Source organism: Antrostomus carolinensis, unplaced genomic scaffold, assembly GCF_000700745.2.
Source record: "Antrostomus carolinensis isolate BGI_N321 unplaced genomic scaffold, ASM70074v2 scaffold17620, whole genome shotgun sequence".
In the NCBI taxonomy this organism is placed as follows: Eukaryota; Metazoa; Chordata; class Aves; order Caprimulgiformes; family Caprimulgidae; genus Antrostomus; species Antrostomus carolinensis.
This window is the reverse complement of record NW_010289276.1, coordinates 1,618-21,240: the sequence shown is the minus strand read 5'-3', so window position 1 is coordinate 21,240 and position 19,623 is coordinate 1,618. Positions and strand designations below refer to the sequence as shown.

The window sequence follows — 19,623 nt, the reverse complement described above, 5'->3', positions numbered from 1 at the left end:
AGGGATGCTCAGGGCACTTGTGCCACCTGAGTGAGGATCGATGGAAACCAGGCCAGTACGAGCATTATGGAGGAGACAGCCAAAATTACAAAGTGTGCATGTAAAACCATGCCTTGGAGCTCGGGGACATCATCCAGAGGTCACATCCCAGCTGCAAGCAGCCCGGGGCCAAGTGACCTGCACCCAGGCAGGGTGCACCAGCCTGGGCAGAGCAGCCACCCTCACTGCATCCACCACGCTTGGTGCTGCAAATGCTCTCCCCCACAGTCTTCCCTCATACTGGGAAGGCTGGTACACTGCAGGGCAACATATTTTCAGCCTCATATCATATAGTTTTATTTATCTGGCTATATGCAGGGCTGGGCTACCCTGACAGGTCTCTGAAAGCTGCAATTTGACATAAATTAGATATGAGCAAGGTAGTTTCAAATGAATAATTTACAAGACAAACCCGCTCTCTTTTTGCTGTTTATGGCATTGCTGAGAACAGCTCCTCATTTCCTGGAATGTATCAGTTATTTGCAATGCCCCATCAATGCCATGACAAGGCTGGTTTCCAAACAGCTCACCCACCACTCAGCACTGGCACATACGGCATTTAGTGGTCATCATTTGAGCTTCATCCTCCTCTCCCACAGGCTGATGCCCTGAGCCAGCAGCTCTGCAGTACAGACTGAAGGAAAGCTGGACCTAGACTGTGCTCAGCTTAGTTTCTCTCCTTTGGGATCTGCTTTCAGTTCTGTAATCAGTAGAGCTTAACTTTTTGCAACAGCAAACGCCATGATTTAGAAGTTGAGGCTTATCTTGGGGTTAGAGCGCTCTCAGGGGACACGAGCTCCCTCACTTCCAGGAGAGCAATATTTCCCAAAAAGCTGGTGTCACAGACACAGCTAGGGAGACATTTACAGCCACCAGGAAGCGTGATGGTGCCTGAAGTGAGATTATTTCTCAATAAGTTGCAAGCATTGTTTTGGAGGCTGATGTCAAACACTCGAGATCCAAGACACAAGATCCCCGTGCTGGCCATCCCTCACACCACGTGGGGAGGAGCAGACAATGCCCTGGCAACCCACAAACCCAGAAAAATGCATCTTGTTACACTAAGCTTCCCCAAGTATTGCTGTCATCTGGGTGGACCACTCCTTACAAAGAGCAAAGGCACACATTTTTCCTGGTTTTGGTCTAATTGCTCTTTTTTTCATACATCTTTCATCCACAGAGACACACAATTGTTTTGCTGCTTCAGCATAACTATTTTGACTTTGTATTCTTCAACAAGTCCATGTTTCTGCTGGGTACCAGTACTATTCAATATATGAACTCAATATAGCTAACAGGGTTTTAAATATAGGTAACCTGGCAATTATGACTGTGAAGATGATTGTCATAAACAAGACTGTGGGCCAGAACTGCAGAGGACCCACAGGGCTGAGTGGCTGAATAATATAATGCAGATGAAGTTCAATGAAAAAAGCAACAGCCCCAAGACTCCACTTAATGCTGGGCTCTAGCTGACCACTACCTGTCTGAGGGAGGTGGTGGGGGCCTGGTAAGCTGCTCTAAGATCTGAGATAGATATTCAGTGGGCAACCTCAACCCATCAGGCCTTCCCAAAACATAAAACCCAAGTGTTAGGCACTAGAAGAAGAGCAGCAGAAAACCAAACAGGAAATTACACAGCTGTACAAAGTCACGGTGTTCCCACAACCTGAGTACTGCATGCAGCTTGGTCCTCTTATCTCAAAGGTTGAGGTATAAATTAATGCATTTCTACTGAAAGAGTTGCATTATTTTATTGTAATTGAGGATCTGACCACCTATGCATTGAGTTAAATTAAATGAGAGTTTTTCATTTTATAATTTCACATTCTGCAGAGGGTCTGTCAGGCATTGACACTCCCTGCTGGAAAAATGCAAAACGAGCTGCTCTCTTAGGAGTACATGGGCAGGAGACCATCAACACCTACCTGGACTGTGGCATGAACAGCCTCAGGCACTTGATACTTCAACTCATTAGCAGTATGCTGAGATTTTGGCAACAGGAATGGGTAGGACAGGGATCGGTATTTGGGCTTCATAATCTGCCCAGGGGAAAAAAAGAAAAAAAATCCTTTAAGAGATTGCAACATAGCAGAATAACATGAAAAAAATAAATAAAATGCATGACTACAGAGGGCAGGTGGATGAGGCAGGGTCTCTATTTATTTCTGTGCCCCCAGCAGCGATGCCCACATCCCACCTTGGTGAAGTTCCAGCGCTGGATGAAGTGTCGGGCGACATCACGCGCCGCTTTGCCGTGCACCACAGAGGAGATGTCGTGCCAGGGCATCCTTGGGGTGGTGTATCGGTCAATGAAGTCTACAGCACAGGAAAACACATTTGGACCTCTTCAGACAAAGGACGTGAATGTGGAAAAGCACAGTATCCCTCTCCTCAAACAGAAGTTTCTGGGACATGGCCCCGAGGGCTGTGCAGAGGAATTATCATGCAGTCACCCGCAGTCCAAGCCCTTGGACTGGAACAGCATAATTGGCCCTAGAATCTCTCAAAGGGAGTTCTGCTGCTTCTTCTTCTTAGCAGCCAAACCAAAATAGCCTCATTAGTCCTGGCTCAGAAGCAGGAAAAAAATACAGTTTGAGAACAAAACGATGCAGAACAGGGTTTAGGGGAACGTAACGACTTCCAGGGTGCAAAGGCACTTACCAGCAAAAGGTTTGTCAAGTTGAACCCAGTCTTTAAAGACAAAGTTGCAATAGTCTTTTCCGTGCCAGAACCTGGTTTCCCCAAGCAGCTCGCCAACACCCGTCTTCAAGCTGCGGATGGATCCTTTATCTGTCACAGGCAAACAAGATAAAAACACACGCTCCAAAGTCACAGCTGTCCATCACACACCACTGGAGAGAGGCTTCCTGCCTTGGGAAAGCATTGGTGGGACTTGCCCATCACAGTTGGCTGAAGCTGTTTTCTCCCTAGTCTTTCTGTTGCCTTTAAAGGATGTATATTAGTATTTTTTCTTCCCTGTTTTAATATTTGTGAGCAGCTAGAACAAGTCCAGAGGAGGCCACGAGGATGATGTGAGGGCTGGAGCACCTCTGCTGTGAGGACAGGCTGAGAGAGTTCGGGCTGTTCAGCCTGGAGAAGAGAAGGCTCTGGGGAGATCTTATAGTGGCCTCACAGTGCCTGAAGCGGCCTAGAAGAAAGGTGGGAAGGGACTTTTCATAAGGGCAGTTAATGACAGAACAAGGGGAAATGGTTTTAAACTGAAAGAGGGGAGGTTTAGATGAGATATTAGGAAGAAGTTCTTCACTGTGAGGGTGGTGAGGACCCTGGAACAGGTTGCCCAAGGAAGTTGTGGATGCTCCTCTCTGGAAGTGTTCAAGGCCAGGTTGGATGAGGCTTTGAGCAACCTGGTCTAGTGGAAGGTGTCCCTGCTGCTGGCAGGGGGGTTGGAACTGGATGAGCTTTAAGGTCCCTTCCAACTCAAACCATTCTATTTTTCTATCAGGACAGGTAATATATAGGAGTCTGTTATGGAAACAAAAAACAGATGCTGAATTCTCTCTACATTGGACTAAAAAAAAAAAAATCACACTGTAATAAATTGCCTTTCCAAAGTCCTACGACACCTCAATATTACCACGTGGCAGTCTACTCCCAGCTGCCACCAACCTTAGTGGATGTATGTACAGGAACATCACATATTTCATCTACTTAACTTATTTCACAATCCTAATGAATGAAATCCAACTTTTCTGCTAAACAGTTTAATATTTGCCTCTATAGCAGAGTGCATCTCCTCTAACAGAACTAGTCTTTATTAACTAGAATGAGATAATTAAAAAGCTCGTGTTCCCTCATTAACTATTGTGGGTTTTGTTTGATTTTGTTCTTCCAAATAACAATGTCATCTTCTCATACATGTTGAACAAATGGATCCTGAATTCCAAACTGATGGTGATCAAAAATGGTCTAAAATATTGTAGACAGGGAAATTTCCCCCTAAGAGGATCCCTTTTCTAGGGCGCATATTTTGTGTGCAGAGTGAACTCTTTTTCCTCTTTCCTAAGAGGACCAAAAATGTTGGCCTAGGCCATAAACATTTAACTAACATTATTTTCCCACCCTGAGAGCAGCCTTCATCTACTGTACCAAACCCTACTGCGATAATTACACAGTAACATGCCAACAGCAGAAGCCTTCTCCTAACCCAACCACATGACCAAGTAACCATGAAAACCCCTTAGCACAAAAAAACCAACCCCTCAGCACAAGAAAATCTCTTTCAACAGTCAACAAAACAGACATCGTTAAGATGAGTTTAAACAAAGCAAGCCCTGCCAGCACTGCTGCAACCCCGCTGAGCCGAGCCATGCCATGCCATGCTGGAAACACCATGCAGTAGGTCTGCACCACAGCTGCCTGGGGAAGCTGGAGTGTCTAGTGAGAGTCCAGGTGGAGCTGGGGAATCGCTGACTCAGCGCGCATGAATGGGAATGGGTGGGACACGCCATCCGGACAAAACACGCTTCATCTACTGAGCTTCGATGACTGTACACCAACTCATGAATGAGCATGAGGTGACCAGAGGAGAGACTACACTTCACTTCCATGAAGCAAACACATCTCTTCCTTGTTACCTGTCACTACTTTATAACCAAGATTTTATAATTGGCAATTAATGTCTTGGAGGAAACATGGAAGAACTGTTCCTCACCCCATACCAGAACTCCAAGGCGTCTCGATGAGGTACCATACTGAAACAGGTCTGTCCAACATCGGCCCAGAGATCAGAACAGCTCAGTGCTTGTATCCACCCAACGCCTTTCTCCACTGAGTATGCTTTCATTGATTTTAATAAGGGGCAGAAGGGGGAGGACCTCCAAGTCTTCAACCAAACATAGGTCTGGCAGCAGCTACTTTGCTGTTTCCTCTCTCTGTTTGTATCTCTCTTCCTGCATCGGGCTTATTTTAAAATAGTCAGTACAGAAATTCTGAATTCCAGTAATAAGCCCCTTCCTTCACAGGAAGAGAACTGCTGAAACCATCCTATACCAGAATCAGAGTGATTCCTACTGTCATTATTGCAAATTTCTTTAGGGTTTTTTTGTTGTTGTTGTGGTGGTTTTTTGAGTTGTGATTTTATTTTTTTAATTTTTATTTATTTATGCTGCAGTTTTTGAAGCTTCTGGAGAAGGCTCTTCTGCCAGGATGTCCTCAGAGGGGTTCCTGGGAGAACAACAAGCAGCAACAGCTGATCCTGGCACACAACCTAACTCTCACCATCGTTACAATGCAAAAACATTAGCAGCTAAAGCCTGGAGGGGTCTGCACCTCTGCCCTCCTCCACTTACCCTCCCGAGGCTCAGTGAGCCCCTGTTTGGATTCAGGGTGGTGATGGAACATTTTCAGATGGGGCTTTAAACTCTGGATTATATTCGGTTGACTTCTAGTGGGGTTACAGTAACCTGCAGAAAGTCAAGAGATGCTCTATTTATGTCAAAACCACACATCCACTTCTGCTACGCTGGTGCCTGATCTTGTCTGAAGGCACCTGGCATGACAGGATCTCAAAAGAGACATCAATTTGCTGAAACTACAAGTGACCAACGGGCAAAGGACCAAGTTCAAGACCTGGCTGGTTTTAAAACAGGAGAAGGATCCATGTGGGGAGTGATGGAAACTGAAATAAGTTCCCATAGTGAGCAATATGCAGCTTCAGGAGCTGAGGACTTCAGGAATAGATTTCAGGAAGGATTCCATGCTGGAACAAACATCAAGCTGATCCTTATAATTTTAGCTTTGAAACAGGTTTTCAATGTGGGGTAATTAAATTAAAAGCTGCATTCAAATATTCAACTGCTGAACAGTCTCTCCTCTCTAGTAAGTGGGTAAACTGGGAACATTTCCATTTAAGTGAAGTGATTTAAACCTAGGTAACACTAGTCTATGAGAGAAGATAATCACGTTCAGAAACTGTTTAGCTTGTTAAAATAAATACAAGTTGAAAAATGAAAGATTCGATTCTCCCTTGAAAGCCAAAAAATTTCCAGCAATATAAACATTCAATACCACGTACACCCTATCACGTCACCTGATGGCTCACGACAATTGCTAATTAACTAAATGCAAACCCACTTTAAACTTTTCTTGTATATTTGGCAGTGAGACAAATTTACATATTGACTACACAGTTATTATTCTGATCGTTAAGAAATTCATCAACTTCCCTTCCTTACAAAGAACACATTACCCTAGGAGTGATGTGAATATGCATGCCCACCCACCCACCCATCTCCACACACACTTTATAGATGTTGTTTAACTGAAGAACATAACTTACTTGATTCACTGTCTATGCTGCTGACGCTGTCAGCGTGGTGCATGCCGTGTTTATGGAGATGCTTGTAAATAGTGAACCTTGAAAACTTTTTGGATTTTCCTACTCCTTTCATTTTTGATGTGTCTGGGGCATCATCAGAATTTCTCTGGAACAAGGGGCTTTCTGGGGACAGAGCTTGAGACTGCAGAGGCACACGTTCAGACGACTCTGCTGAAGACTTAAAAGACACAGGATGTTGCTGCAGGTGATGTACAGACAGCTTCCCCTTTAATTACAGATTATCATGTATATCAATGCTCAGAAACAACCATGAGCCAAACTTTGCTCCAAAGACACACTTTGGTGGGAACTATGAATGCTTTTGAGGGAGAGTCTGTACTAAGGAGGCACTTGACAGAAAAACCCATTGCTGCTAGCAGAACGTTCTTCAAACCCATAAATTTACCCTGGATTATTACTCCCCTTGAAATTACCACAAACTTAGACCTCTTTAAATTTTTTTAAGAGATATCTGGTTGCATACAGACCCAGGTTAGCAGAAAGCTCAGCAAGCAAGGTATCTGCTGAGGGCTCAAATATCCAGAAGATCAGAGCACTCTGCAAGTGCTCACTGTGCATTGCTACCTAAGTTTTAATAAGAACATAATCTCCAAATTGTAACTGCTGGTCCAAGCTCTACAGGAACACTAACTGTGTATCCCTGTGCCCTAGCATGGGCTGGTCAGGATCTAGCCCTAAAGAGTTATTCAATGCTCAGATAACTCCTCCTTCCCATTACTATTCCTCTTTAAACCTCCTAAACCCAACCCTGTGCTTAGGAGCAGACACAGCTTGTTCATCCCCTGTGCAAACCTGACACTCAGATGTTGACCATGGCCACCAGCTGAAGCAAGCTCACTTACTGCCAGGTTGATCGTGGACACCGACTTCACCATCCGTTTGACGCTGCCCACGTCGGTCAGGCGATGCTCATCGTCATCCCACCTGCCATATGCCAAGTCAATGCCACCCACAAATGCCACTGACTGGTCAACAATGACGAGCTTCTCGTGGTGGGCCCAGAGGTACACAGAGGAGGATACATGGTCTGGGTGTCTCATCACCTGGGGAGAAAATCAGCACTCAAGCTCAGTGTCATTGCCCAATTTGCATCCATCCAGCCAGAGAGCTGCCCAGCTTTTTTAGGCTGCTTGGGATGACAGAGAAACCCTGGAGGTTTTAAAAGATGCATGCACACAGACTGCTGTAATTTCTGAAGCTACATGACCCCTGCCTAGTTGAGCTCAGCCTTACTGGCAGTCAGGTGTTTCCCCAGGACGCAGATACTCCTGAGCAGCAACGGTTACTGATACGGGGACAGGTCACGCTTACAATAGTGTTCATAAGAGGATCATAGTCAAGGGAACTGTTTCAACAAATAAAATCATGCTTTCAGTAGAGCTGAGCTTTCAAACACAGAGCTTGCACTAAAAGAAAACAACATATTGGTGATCTGACTCACTACTTTGGTTGTTGCCACTACATAAGTGAAATGAGAAGTTGGCTGGTTTTTTTCCTCATTTAAAATCAGCAAGTTGTTTGACATTTGTTTATGAGATTCTTTTCGACATGTGTTTATGGCAAAGTAATTTCTATATCTAAGCATACCGTCTACAGGTTTATTTTTTCATTTTAGAGGAGAGCCATTAGACCAGCTTCCTGGGGAAAAAGCTACAGATATTCACCTGGCTGCTCCTCCCAAAACCTGTTACACAGCTAGCACATTATCTTCCACTTACACCTTCCAGCCTTGCTGCAAAGATGATGGTGAGCGGATGCTTTCCTTCACAGTGACAACTGATCAAGTGACAATAGATCTATTAATCTAGTAGCTTGTTAGTCACCCTCATGCATAACATATCTTATTGCTCATTAAAATACATATGTCTCTAATTTCAAGTGACTGCATCTAACTTTATCTACTGGTTCGTGCGCCACAACTCATTTTCTGCTCGGTGCCAGAGCAGCAGCAAAACAGCACGGGACAGAGCAATGCTGTTCATTTACGATGGGAACATAAACATCCAGCATTGACTCTCACCAGCTATATGTGAACAGAAATGCTGAAATGAGACAGCATTCTCAAGTTGTAGTTTTCCATTTGATGTAACCCCATTAACTTGTCACATGAAATATGTTTCTTGTGAATTAGACGAATAGTTGCTGTGGCAAGTCTAAACTAAAGCAATTTTATTTTCAATTATAATCTAAAGAAATGAAGTTGATGGATGTGGTAATCCATGTATGGGTGATTCTCATCATCTCAGACTATTCCCACTCCTGCTGTTCTTCCAGTTCATGCTTAAACATGCTGAGGGTCAGCGCTAGCTGTCAAGAACAAAGGGATGCAAACATCCTTCACAGACTGCCCGGTGCACAGTTACCTTAATGTTGGGATGGAGGTGCATGAGCGTCCGCTTGCTGTATTCGCTGTTGATCCCTAGGGCAAGCTCCACCTCTTTGTACAGCATAACAAAAATCCTCACTCCTTGTTGCTGTCAGAAATAAAAAGAAACACGTGGTGTGCACGTAGGTCAATGGATACAGAGCACTTCTGAAGCAAGGACAAGCTAAGGGGCAGGAAGGACGTTGTGCCTGCAGACCGCAGTATTTGCACTTGTTCTTCATTATGCTCTTCCAGATCCACCACTGTGGTCCCACAACATGCATGGACCCACATCGCTCAGGGAAACTGTTCAGTCTCCAGAGAAGGACTTGGCACATGGATTCACACGTAAAGAGCTGAGCTGCACCAAGGCCTCCCAACAGCACGGCCTTATAGCAGCCCCTTTTAAACATCCTTTCAGGTAAAATTTTGCAAACATGATTCACTCCATGTAAAATAGTGTTGCACACATCCACTGAAGTTCAGTTTTCTTCTGTTTCATGTTGCCCTGGGGTTTGCCTACAGCTAAAATCCTCTGCGGGACACAATACCAGTGCAGTCATACGGACACTTCTCTCCCAAAGGGGATGCAACCAACTCAACACCAGCAAATAAGCTCTTTCTGCTGGTAGAGCTAAACAAGCTCCTGGAATACTGAGCAGTGCTCAAAGGATGGAGCTTTTTGTGACTAGAATGGTGTCCACAGGAGGGTTTCTAAGGACACTTATTAAAGTACTTTCAAAATTGCCAAGTACTTCCTGAACCTCAGCAGATGCTGGACACACACTGGGAAACCTTCCATTGCCATAAATCAGTGTGGTTTACAATCTTGCAGTGGAGTTTGCCAGCTTAAACTTGGGACTGAAACTTTTCACAGCCTTTTAAGTTCCTATCCCCATAAAGCTGCTACTGAGAGCTTAGGCAGCTTCTACATTGTGGAGGATATTCTGCTCCCCACTGCACCCAGAGAAGTCCAAGGCAGCGCTGTACATATATAAATACATATATGTTACCCCAATACTGAGACACCGGCTTGGCAACTGCCCTGTCAAATCAAAGAAATGCCAAGAAACCAAAGTGAAAGAGCAGGCAAGTATTTCCAGGAACTAACCTAAAATCACTCCTCACTCTTATGAGGTATTTATAGCCATAGGAAAATCCATGTCAACATGACAAACAAAGCCAAATTCTCCCATCTAGTGAGCATGCCCCGTAGCCACGTTTCATTTGCCAGAAAATACAATTCTTCCAAATCAACAACAGACAGACACAAAAAATTCCTTTTTTTTTAATTTTAAAGCAGCAAGCAGAGTGGGTGAGGACTATGACAAAGACTAGTTTGGAAGGAGAGGGAGTCAAAGACTACTTCAGCATGTCCACCTGGACTCCTGCCCTTCTACCACATCAGGAGTTCAAGAGACTTCCCTGGTCATGCCTCCCTTCCTGACTCACTGCTCACGTGGCACAAGCTACCATTTCTAGCGCTGGGGTTATCGTGGGTTGGGTCAACAACTGAAGTACAGCCCACATTCACAAACTCGTCACACTCAGCTTCTCTGTCTGGCTCACTTGCCTCTGTGAAACTTGTTCTCTATAGTCTGGATCCAGACATGTTATTGAAAAGCAGAGTACAACCAGCAACAAAATAAACTGGTTTTTGAGATGAAAACGCTTAAAGAAAAGAGGAACAGAACTAGTAGTTGCAGTTGCTTGCTCATATCTCAAAGTGCTGGACAAGAAAGGAGAGCATGCAACAGCACAGAGCTTTGTGCAGGAATCCTGATGAGTGCCAGGAAAGACAACAAGCCAACTGCAGGTCTGAGCTTTTCTGTTCAGGAGGAAACAGCAGAGGAGAAATTAAAATAGAGGGGAAAAAAGCCTTATCAAGTTTAGACAAGTATTTGCTTACTGAACATAAGCATTTATTAACTCAGATAACATAGCAATGCAAATAGGAGTTCAAGTCTCTGAGTTATGTTTACCACCTCCTGGTAAACACATTGAGCACCACATTCCAGCTCTGGGGAACGTGATGCTGCTTGTGTCTGTACTCTTTTTTTTTTTCTCCAGTGTGCTGAAGCCCTCTCCCCACATCCCGTCTCCACAGCAATGCACCGGAGCCTCATGACCAGAGTCTCCACCTGAGAGGGGACAGACTGGGAGGGAACAGCTGATCATCCTCCTCTTAGCAGCCACAAGAACCATGAGAATATAGAAAAGGGTGGGTAGGAACAAAGAAAACCAGGAGACATTCATGTAGTAAAAGGCAGCTACCAAAAAAAAAAAAATTAAAGCTTTTCTAATCATGTAAGTTATTCTTGGAAATAAAAATAATAAAATAGAAAAACCTTTCAGGCTTTGGCCTTTCTCAGGCTTCACTAAAATTTGTTATTACCAATGGTAGCAGCTGTGAAAGAGCTATGCCAAGAAGAGCTTTGGGCAGCTTGGTCTGGGCAGGAAAAAATCAAGAGGGGCTCCATCAGGGTAACAGGGCTGGGGGACGCTAGGATGATGTTTCATGTCAACAGGCACTTCTTTACTGTAGCAAGGAACGATGTGTGAACAGCAAGAACATCAGTTCTTTGGTGTTTAAGTTGTAGCAAGGACCTATGCAAGATATCAAGCACAGAAGATGAGATAAGGCAGCTATTGTGAGTTAGCATGAACCTCTGGATGATACCAAGGGACTTTTAGTTCATGACATCCTGATTTTCTTGGCAGACTGATGGTACCTTTCACAGCTGCAGCTTGGAAAGCTGCAGCACAGAGACAATATGAGGTAATGAAAGAGAGGATCTGCACAACACAGTAACGTACAAACCACCTACCAAGAGCCACCACAAAGTGCTGTCTTTCCCTTAACTCTAAATTATATATGCCACGAGGAGAGCACTGGAGAGCAACAGCTCTTTGACCCCACCATGAGCTGGGGTAGTCACAATGCAAGGCTGAAGGACCTGAAGGGGCAATCAGAGGGTCTACCCTTCTGCCTCTGAGCTGTTCCAAGCCCAAACCAGGGGAGCAAATCAAAACATGTAGCTTTCAGAGGCCATCTGAAAGGAGGCTTACCCAGCTTGAACTCTCATCCCTACCAAAATAAATGGTTCAAACGTTCCAGTCCCAGTATGACCCCGTAACTGGGTGGGTGTGTGGGGTTTTCTGCAGGGTGAAGGTTGCAGCTGGAGCTCACTCACCGCTTTCCGCTTGAGGATGCAGTCCAGCCGCCAGCGATTTCCTTCCACAACGGGTCGTTTCATGAAGATTTCTGGGCTCAGCCTGAGAAAATAAAGAGTTGGAAAAAACACAGCGTATGTAGTCTGCAAACAAAGCACTGGCCTAAATAACCAACTTGGGAAGCAAAGAAATCAAAGTTTATATAAAGTGGATGTGAAGGTTCATGTCCCAGAGTGATGCATCCTCCAACATCATGCTCTTTGTTTTTTAATACTAGAGCATTGTAGAGGGCAGGGGGTGCATCCAGCACATTCATCTTAGTGTTCAACAACCCACGAGACCAAGTTGAACACTGATGTATAAATGGGGAAACGTGGGTTCTATCTATGAAAAAAGATACAACAAAAGAAAACCCCAAGGTAGATTTGAAACAAATGTGTAGACATAAAAAAATAAATAAGAGTGGGATTTCAGTTCTCCTGGTGCTTAGGCTATCTGAGTAGCATAGATTTGTGCTGAATTTTCCTTGCTGCCTAAAGACAAAGCAATATGATCTCTTAACAGGACATTTTATTGCTTCTTAGCTTTAAGAATTACAAGGAATAATTAAGCAATCTAATCTAACTCCTGCAAAGCAAAGTGACAGAATTTTATTCCTTTACTTTTGTACCAAGCATGGGAACTTGTGCTTCGATAAAGCATATTGCTATATCCTAAAAACATGCTCCTGACAACAGCATTTTTACCTTAAACTCCAAGTTCCACACAAGTTTTGAAATTCCAAGATACATTAACAATTGTCTGAATAAAACATTAAGTAAGAGATAACGGGTCTGAAACGTGGTACTCTTGCATTTCTACTTGATGTTGCATATGAGGATCCAGAAGCATTGGGTTTATCTGTGGTCATGTTAGGAAACAGGTTTACCCCAGTAAATACTAACAGAGTATTTAGTTTTCTCACAGTAATTGCCACCTAAGAACTAATCCTTGCAGTTCCTATGGGCAGTGGATTAGTAGCAAGAGGTTCATTTTACCAATGGAGAAAGAGCAGAGACACGTCCAAGGTTAAAGAGGACATCTGAGCTGTGTCTTGGAAGCCTGCCCTACCATCTCATCCCTGAGATCCAGGCTGGCTCAGCCAGACTAATCTCTACAAAGGTAAGACAACTGGCATCCAGCTTTAAAACTCTGCCCTGAGTCTGCGAGAGCAGCCTTCTTCTGCCTCAAACAGGAACCAGAGCTCTGCATAAACATACTGAATTACTAGTTAAGAAGTGGGCAAAGCCAGGTCCTTCAGTAGCCACACAGCTCAGAAGAGATGACAAAACTCCATTGTCTGGGCCATTTAACAGCAGAGCAAAATCACACATCCCTCCCGAGATGCTCTCATCGCTGGCATGAGGTTTCCCAAGACAGAGGGGAGGAGCTGAAAGGAGGATCCCATGCAGGATCAGAGGTTTTTGATTATCCATGTGCCTTTATACACTGACAGACATTCCTGCCCCTTGGGCCCCTTGCCCTTGCAGCCATTTACACTCCTGATAAGCACCTCAAGCTATAACATTTGCAATTCAGGTGGTGCCTTTATGCAATTTCAGGCCTCTCCTTGGAAGGAGACAACCAAGCTGTTGATTTCAAGCATGTGCTTTTGCTGCCAACCCTCCTGAAAAGGCCTTTGAATACAACACAAGGAGATGTTTGGGTGTGCTGCCAAACCATCTGGCTGCACGGCTAGTTGCCATACTGTAGGGCCTCCAAACAGTGCCGCATTGTCAGGAATGTCCCAAGAGAGACGGCTGGTCAACATCTAAACACGTAAGTACAAACCACCAATCTGTGATGAAAATTTCTTCCTTAGCAGCTTCCATGGCATTTGCGACATCTTCGAAGTACCACTTGGCATTTACATACCTGTAAAAGCAAACACAGCACAGAGATCTCGTTTTCCTCCACCTTATTAAACAAAGTCCATAGCTCAAGACTGAAAGTTCCATGTTAATGCCATTTACATGCTCTTCTCAAAAGCAAACACAAACCTAATTTCAAGAATTAGGACAAGACGCAGGGAGAATTTCATGCTGCTATTAGTAGCTTAATGAAACAGCACAATAAGGGATTATTAAGTGCCACTTCTGCCAACCACACACAATATTCTTGGGTTTTGCTTGATGTGTGAGCTAGGTTTGGCTCTCAGGAACGGATGGCAGAGTGGTGTTTGTGCTCATTTACAGAAACTATTAGGGCAGCAGTTGCTGCAAGGCAGAAGCTGCAGTGAGAGCACTGCAAGGGTTTGCTTCCAGATAGAATCAATTTTTTGAGGTGCTTCTGGGAATGGTTTAGTGTAATTAGGTTACAGTATGGACAGGAGGATTTCTTGTGGAACTATTCACAAAGCCCAGTCACCCTTAGACTATACCCACATTTGCATTTGCTGATTCTCTTTCATTGCAAAGCCAATCTGCACGGCCTGAATTTGATGCTGCTCTTCAACCAGATGAGTGACATTTGCATCTGACCACATCCATGGTGCCTGGAAGGGCAAGGTGGCCTTACAGAATGAGAATCGGCCTTGCAAATGTGGTGAGCAGGACATATCCTGCATTTCAGAGCATGAAGGATGTGACCAGACCATGAGTTGCAGAGGAGCACGGGCAGGACAGGCTGCAGCACAGCTGCTTTGGGAGGGAGCTATAGTAGCCAAAGAGGCAGATGTTTTCAACAGCATGTGCTTTACCGTGGGCTTACAACCCAGAGCCCAAAACCTAAACCCTTCGGAAAGAGCATTTCCAGAATCAGAAACTGGGATAAAATTGAAGCCAGGAATATCTTAATGAAAGAGCAGTTCTGGTTTTAAGTCATGAGCATCCTGCCAATTATATGTGCATTAAAATACCATTTTTATCATTACAATAATAAATACCCAGTGTCTTCCAATTCAAACAAAACTGGATGTTTCAAAATGCTATTAGGTACGATGCAAAACCATAACAGGATCAAAGCACTCCTGTCACCAGTACTGCTATTCTGTTTCTGGTGAACAAAGCCTCATTTTTTCCAACTTTGTTAATTATCATCAGTCCCTTCAGCTACCGAATGCCACCAGCTCTGTTCACCAGCCCCGGGGCTAACACAGGCAGGTGTCTGCCTGTCCTGCTGCAGGTAACTGTGCCTAAGGCACCGTGATCCAGTCGCAGCCTCGCCGCGGTCCTCACCACTTGGCCAGCGTGTTCTCCTGCACGGCCGCGTACGAGCCGAAGCGGTGCTCGGTGAGGAAGTCCTTGCCATGTTTCCGAATGAACTCGTCTATGCCCTGCCTCCACCACTGGGCATGTCTGTAGCTGTTACACTTCAAAATCAGTGACCTGTAAAAGAGACAACGCATGGGGCAGGATGCTGAAGCCACGTACGTTTAATTGGGCTGCTCCTCGCTGTCTGTACATGTTGATAAATGCGCCTCTATCAGTCATGTTTTACTTAAGCAAAAAGGACTTTGCTTTGTTGTTCTGTTTGCAAAAGCTGTGCTGAGTGACTGCCACTGTATTGCATTGCCAAGCACTAAAAAAACCCACCCCACATTTAAATTAATAAATTAAATCAGCTTAACTTGGAGGAGAGTTGGACTTAGCTAATGCTGTATTTTTTTAAAACATTAATTTATACTGTACACTACCATAAAAATATTAAGTATCTTCTTCTCCCAACTAGCATGTCTTTTGGGTAATACTCTGGCTGGGATCACAGAATCAGAGAATGTCAGGGGTTGGAAGGAACCTCAAAAGATCATCCAGTCCAATCCCCCTGCCAGAGCAGGAACCTAAATGAGATCACACAGGAAGGCGTCCAGGCGGGTTTTGAATGTCTCCAGAGAAGGAGACTCCACACCCTCCCTGGGCAGCCTGTCCCAGTGCTCTGTCACCCTCACCGTAAAGATGTAGAGTAACACATCCCTGCTTGCAGCATAAAGGAACAAGGCACCTAGAAAATTACTGTAAGCAGTTGCTGGAAAAACAGACTGTGCAACTCAACATGCAGTGTGCCCCGAGGCACGAGCAATACCCGTGAGGATGGAGGAGCGGTGGCTGAGGCTCCAAATGCCTCATTAAGACATTGGGAATGATCAGCATTACAGGCCACATCTCCAGCAGGTATGGACACACCAGCAGCCTCCCAGGGCTGAGCCCTGTGGGAAGCTGAGCTGCACCACATCAAGCCCTGTTCACCCCTCCCCGGGGTGGGAGCAGCGATTCCTCCTTCAAAAAAGGCAAAAGCAAAGTGGGGGGGGAAAAAAAAAGGTCTAAATAAAGTCTGTATTTCTTACCTAGAGAGATTGTCGATCTGCAAACCGTATTTAGTTTCTGTTTCTTTCTGGCCTATCTTAATGTTGAATTCCTTATCGACCAGCAGGACAAAGGCAATAGCCCCCGAGTCCGGCTTCATGTAGAGCAGGAAAGAGTCCTTCACCACCAGCCACCTGCACAGGCACAGCAACCCCGTAACTTGTATTGCACCCATGCTGGTCTTCAACACATGAGATAGAAAAGACTAATAAAGTGAAAAAACATTTCCTTCAAAACAAATGCAAATCATTTCTCAGGGAAAGGAAAGCGTTCAACTAAAAGGTAACATTTCGTTTCAGTCCAGGGTATGGTTTTCTTGAGCAGAAAAGCTCCTATTTTATGAACCTGGGCAATAAGTTTGAATTTGATGTAAGACTTAGAGTTATTTGTGTGACTCCTTTTTACAGAAGTCTTTGAAAATATAGATTCTTGTGTCTAACAAAATTAGTGACACCCTCTCCCTGTCCACAAACCTCCCTGCCAGGAATTTCAACACCGGGCAAGATGCAATAAGGATTCTTCCATGCCAGATTTTAATTCAGCTTGTATGCTATCTAGGTGTTACTTGACATTTCTAACATTAATTATGATGCTGGGATCACTTTCACTCCTATCAAAATATATGAACAAGGCATTTTGGAAAGCTTTTATTGCCAAGCAACAGGCACCCTGTTAGAAATACACAATGAGAGATGACCGGCAGGTTTTACATAAACATCGTAGCCTGAAGGCAATATTGGGAAAAAGCACATTTTTTACTGTGAATGACATTTCTAATTTTCTCTCCCCCCGCAGCGTAGCTGGGGTAACCAGCCCCCTCTGTCCCACACAGGTCTCCACCACCAGACCTTCGCCTCATTCTTCTGCACACTCAGAAACAGACAAAGCAACAGAAAATACCAAAAAAATCTGTTCATTCTCGTATCTTTAGTAACAGCCCCAGCTCCTCATCTGCTTCCAGATCCTGTATTTTTTCTTTCAGGGCCATTAAAGAGTATCCCAGTATCACCTCTCCTTTGGTGCTAAAATACCTCCCTCTCTGTTTGGCCCATAATTTCACCCCCAAACATCCCATGGGGCACACTTTCAAGCATTTCCCTTTCTGCTCTTCCCAGGCAGCTCTCCATGCCCAAGAAGTCCTACCCATGCCCATCCATGGCATCACCCCACTGTCCTCCTCTGTGTCCCTTTCCACAGCTCTCGTGGCCATAACACATCCAACCTACTATGAAAAGTGAAATTAATTTGAGATACAAAACCCCAATGCCCATAGCAAAGTTGTTGTGGGAAAAGGACAGCCACAGCCTGCCCCAAGCTTGACATGTCCTGAAATCCTTCACTTAAATTACCCTCTGTGGGAAATATTACTGGTATTTGCTTCTTGATTGATCCAGGCAGGCCATGGTGGGGATTTGGTGCCCCTCCTGTGTTACTCTGCACACAATCCCACTCAAACACTATTCCCATCCCCCTTTTAGGCTCTAAAGGAGAAATGAGATCAGTTGCAGAGCTGAATGTGCTACTGCCCCCTTGTAAAGCTTGAGCTCTGCATAACATAGGGAAGAGTTAAATAAAAGGTTTTGATAGGAAAAGCTTTTTTTTTTTTCCATAAAAGAGAAAAAAAGAATTGGAGATAATTTAATTATTTGACCTGGAAGAAGGTCAAATCCTCACCTCCTTGCGTACTCTTTACAGATATCTTCTGTAACATTACATTAAGAAAAAGGACCTTTTCTTCACATGAACACAGAAAGATTTTGTTAGAAAACAAATTTTTAAGATAAACTAACCACAGCCCATTGGCAATGCTGAAATCCAAAGGTGAATAGTGCTTAGACCAAGAAATTGTTGCTAGAAGGCAGATATGTGCTATTTGGATTTTCAAAGGGAAAGATTTGTCCAGGAAGAGTGAGCTCCAGGAAATACCCCTTGCATTTTTTGGATGCTAACTGGTAACACACATACTCCTCTGTAGCACACACCTCCCTGTGCTGTAGCCCCAGGACACACTGAGATCTAACACTGAAGGTAAAGGGACAGGGACAGTAAGTTCTGTCTGCCTGCAGCAGGAAGGGACATGGGAACGGGATGACTTGTGAAAACTCCCATGGAAATACAGGCATTTAAGCACGTGCAGTAATAAGAAAGAGGCAATGTATTTAATTCCAAGGTTAACTGCACCAAACAGAGCTCCTTGTTGCTGGTCACGACCAATTTAATCCAGTGCCAAAGCAATCCAGATACCGTTTCAATTAACTGGTTTTCTTTCTGTAAATTGAAGAAGGGAAGCTCAGAAAAGTGGGCTGAAATCTGGCTGGGGCAGTGTCACCAGCCACGTCCCCTCCCGAAGGCACAGAGCCCTGGGTGCTCTGGCAGCAGGGAAAGCTGGGCACAGACCAGGGCATTATTGCCATTTCTGCCAGCGTGGGGCTGTAGGAAATTCAAATTTTCTTCTGGAGCCACATGTCCCTTCTATGAATTCCAAAGCAGAAAAAAAAAGACCCAGCACCCTCCACACAGGAGGGAATAGCCTATGGACTCTTTCCACCTGAAAATCTGTGGCTTTTGTAAAGTAAGAATCTCCCTCGTAGGCTTTTTGGGAGAAAAAACACCCCAAACAAACCCAAAACAAATGAGGATTTTTGAGGAGCACACAGCATTGCCACCTCTGCCCGCCCCAGCAGTACCTTTTGGACCATCTGTAGCACATCCTTCCTTGGCCGCAGCAGTTCAGGCCAGGTATGCGGTGGCCCCCAGAGCGCTTCATGATCAGCCCTTCTCTGCAAGGACAGAAACACGGTCAGGACGGGTGGCACAGCTCTCCTGGAGGTGCAAGGGGCTCTCAAGTAGAGGACATTTGCTGGACCCCCCAGCCCCTACACCCAGGGATGGTTCCTGGTATGTCCAGCCGTACCTGAGCAGCCTCTGTGCCACCGCCTGGAAAGCTGGAAAAAGGGCAAAAACAACCCCACAGAAGGAAATCGGGCAGATTTCAGAAATGCAGAGCCCTGTTCCATGGCACAAGCAGAACAAGGGGGTCAACAAGCTGTGGGCAGGGAAGGGGAGAAACCCCATGAGCCAAATGATGAACTGCAGCCCACATCTCACAGTGCAGCCCACTTCCAGGACTATTTCCCAAATTTCTAGTGTTTCTGCCTGAACATTAATACATTTTTATATCCAGATGGCAAAATATTCCCTACTCAGTTATTGGCAAGAAAAGAAAACCATCGATTTGAATAGTATTTATTTATAAAGCCATGCTCTTGGTGAACCATAACTCACAAAGACAGAGCTCACAACTCACATGCCCTTTGGTCCCAGGTCGTGGATGAATGACAGCT

General features: G+C 44.8%; 1 protein-coding gene across 1 annotated transcript in view; it reads right to left on the bottom strand.

The window, feature by feature from the left end:
* Positions 1–19,621, bottom strand: part of PLD1 (phospholipase D1) — a gene marked incomplete at its 5' end in the record, with an annotated part of 34,946 nt that extends 15,325 nt beyond the window's left edge. The window contains 13 exons of the mRNA XM_010169884.1: positions 1,968–2,081; positions 2,240–2,358; positions 2,704–2,832; positions 5,352–5,465; positions 6,341–6,557; positions 7,243–7,443; positions 8,764–8,874; positions 11,960–12,041; positions 13,770–13,853; positions 15,155–15,304; positions 16,261–16,413; positions 18,967–19,059; positions 19,587–19,621. Of these exons, the coding sequence (XP_010168186.1) occupies positions 1,968–2,081; positions 2,240–2,358; positions 2,704–2,832; positions 5,352–5,465; positions 6,341–6,557; positions 7,243–7,443; positions 8,764–8,874; positions 11,960–12,041; positions 13,770–13,853; positions 15,155–15,304; positions 16,261–16,413; positions 18,967–19,059; positions 19,587–19,621 (1,602 nt within the window). The remainder of the gene's footprint in view (positions 1–1,967; positions 2,082–2,239; positions 2,359–2,703; positions 2,833–5,351; positions 5,466–6,340; positions 6,558–7,242; positions 7,444–8,763; positions 8,875–11,959; positions 12,042–13,769; positions 13,854–15,154; positions 15,305–16,260; positions 16,414–18,966; positions 19,060–19,586) is intronic.
* Positions 19,622–19,623: the final 2 nt, after the last annotated feature.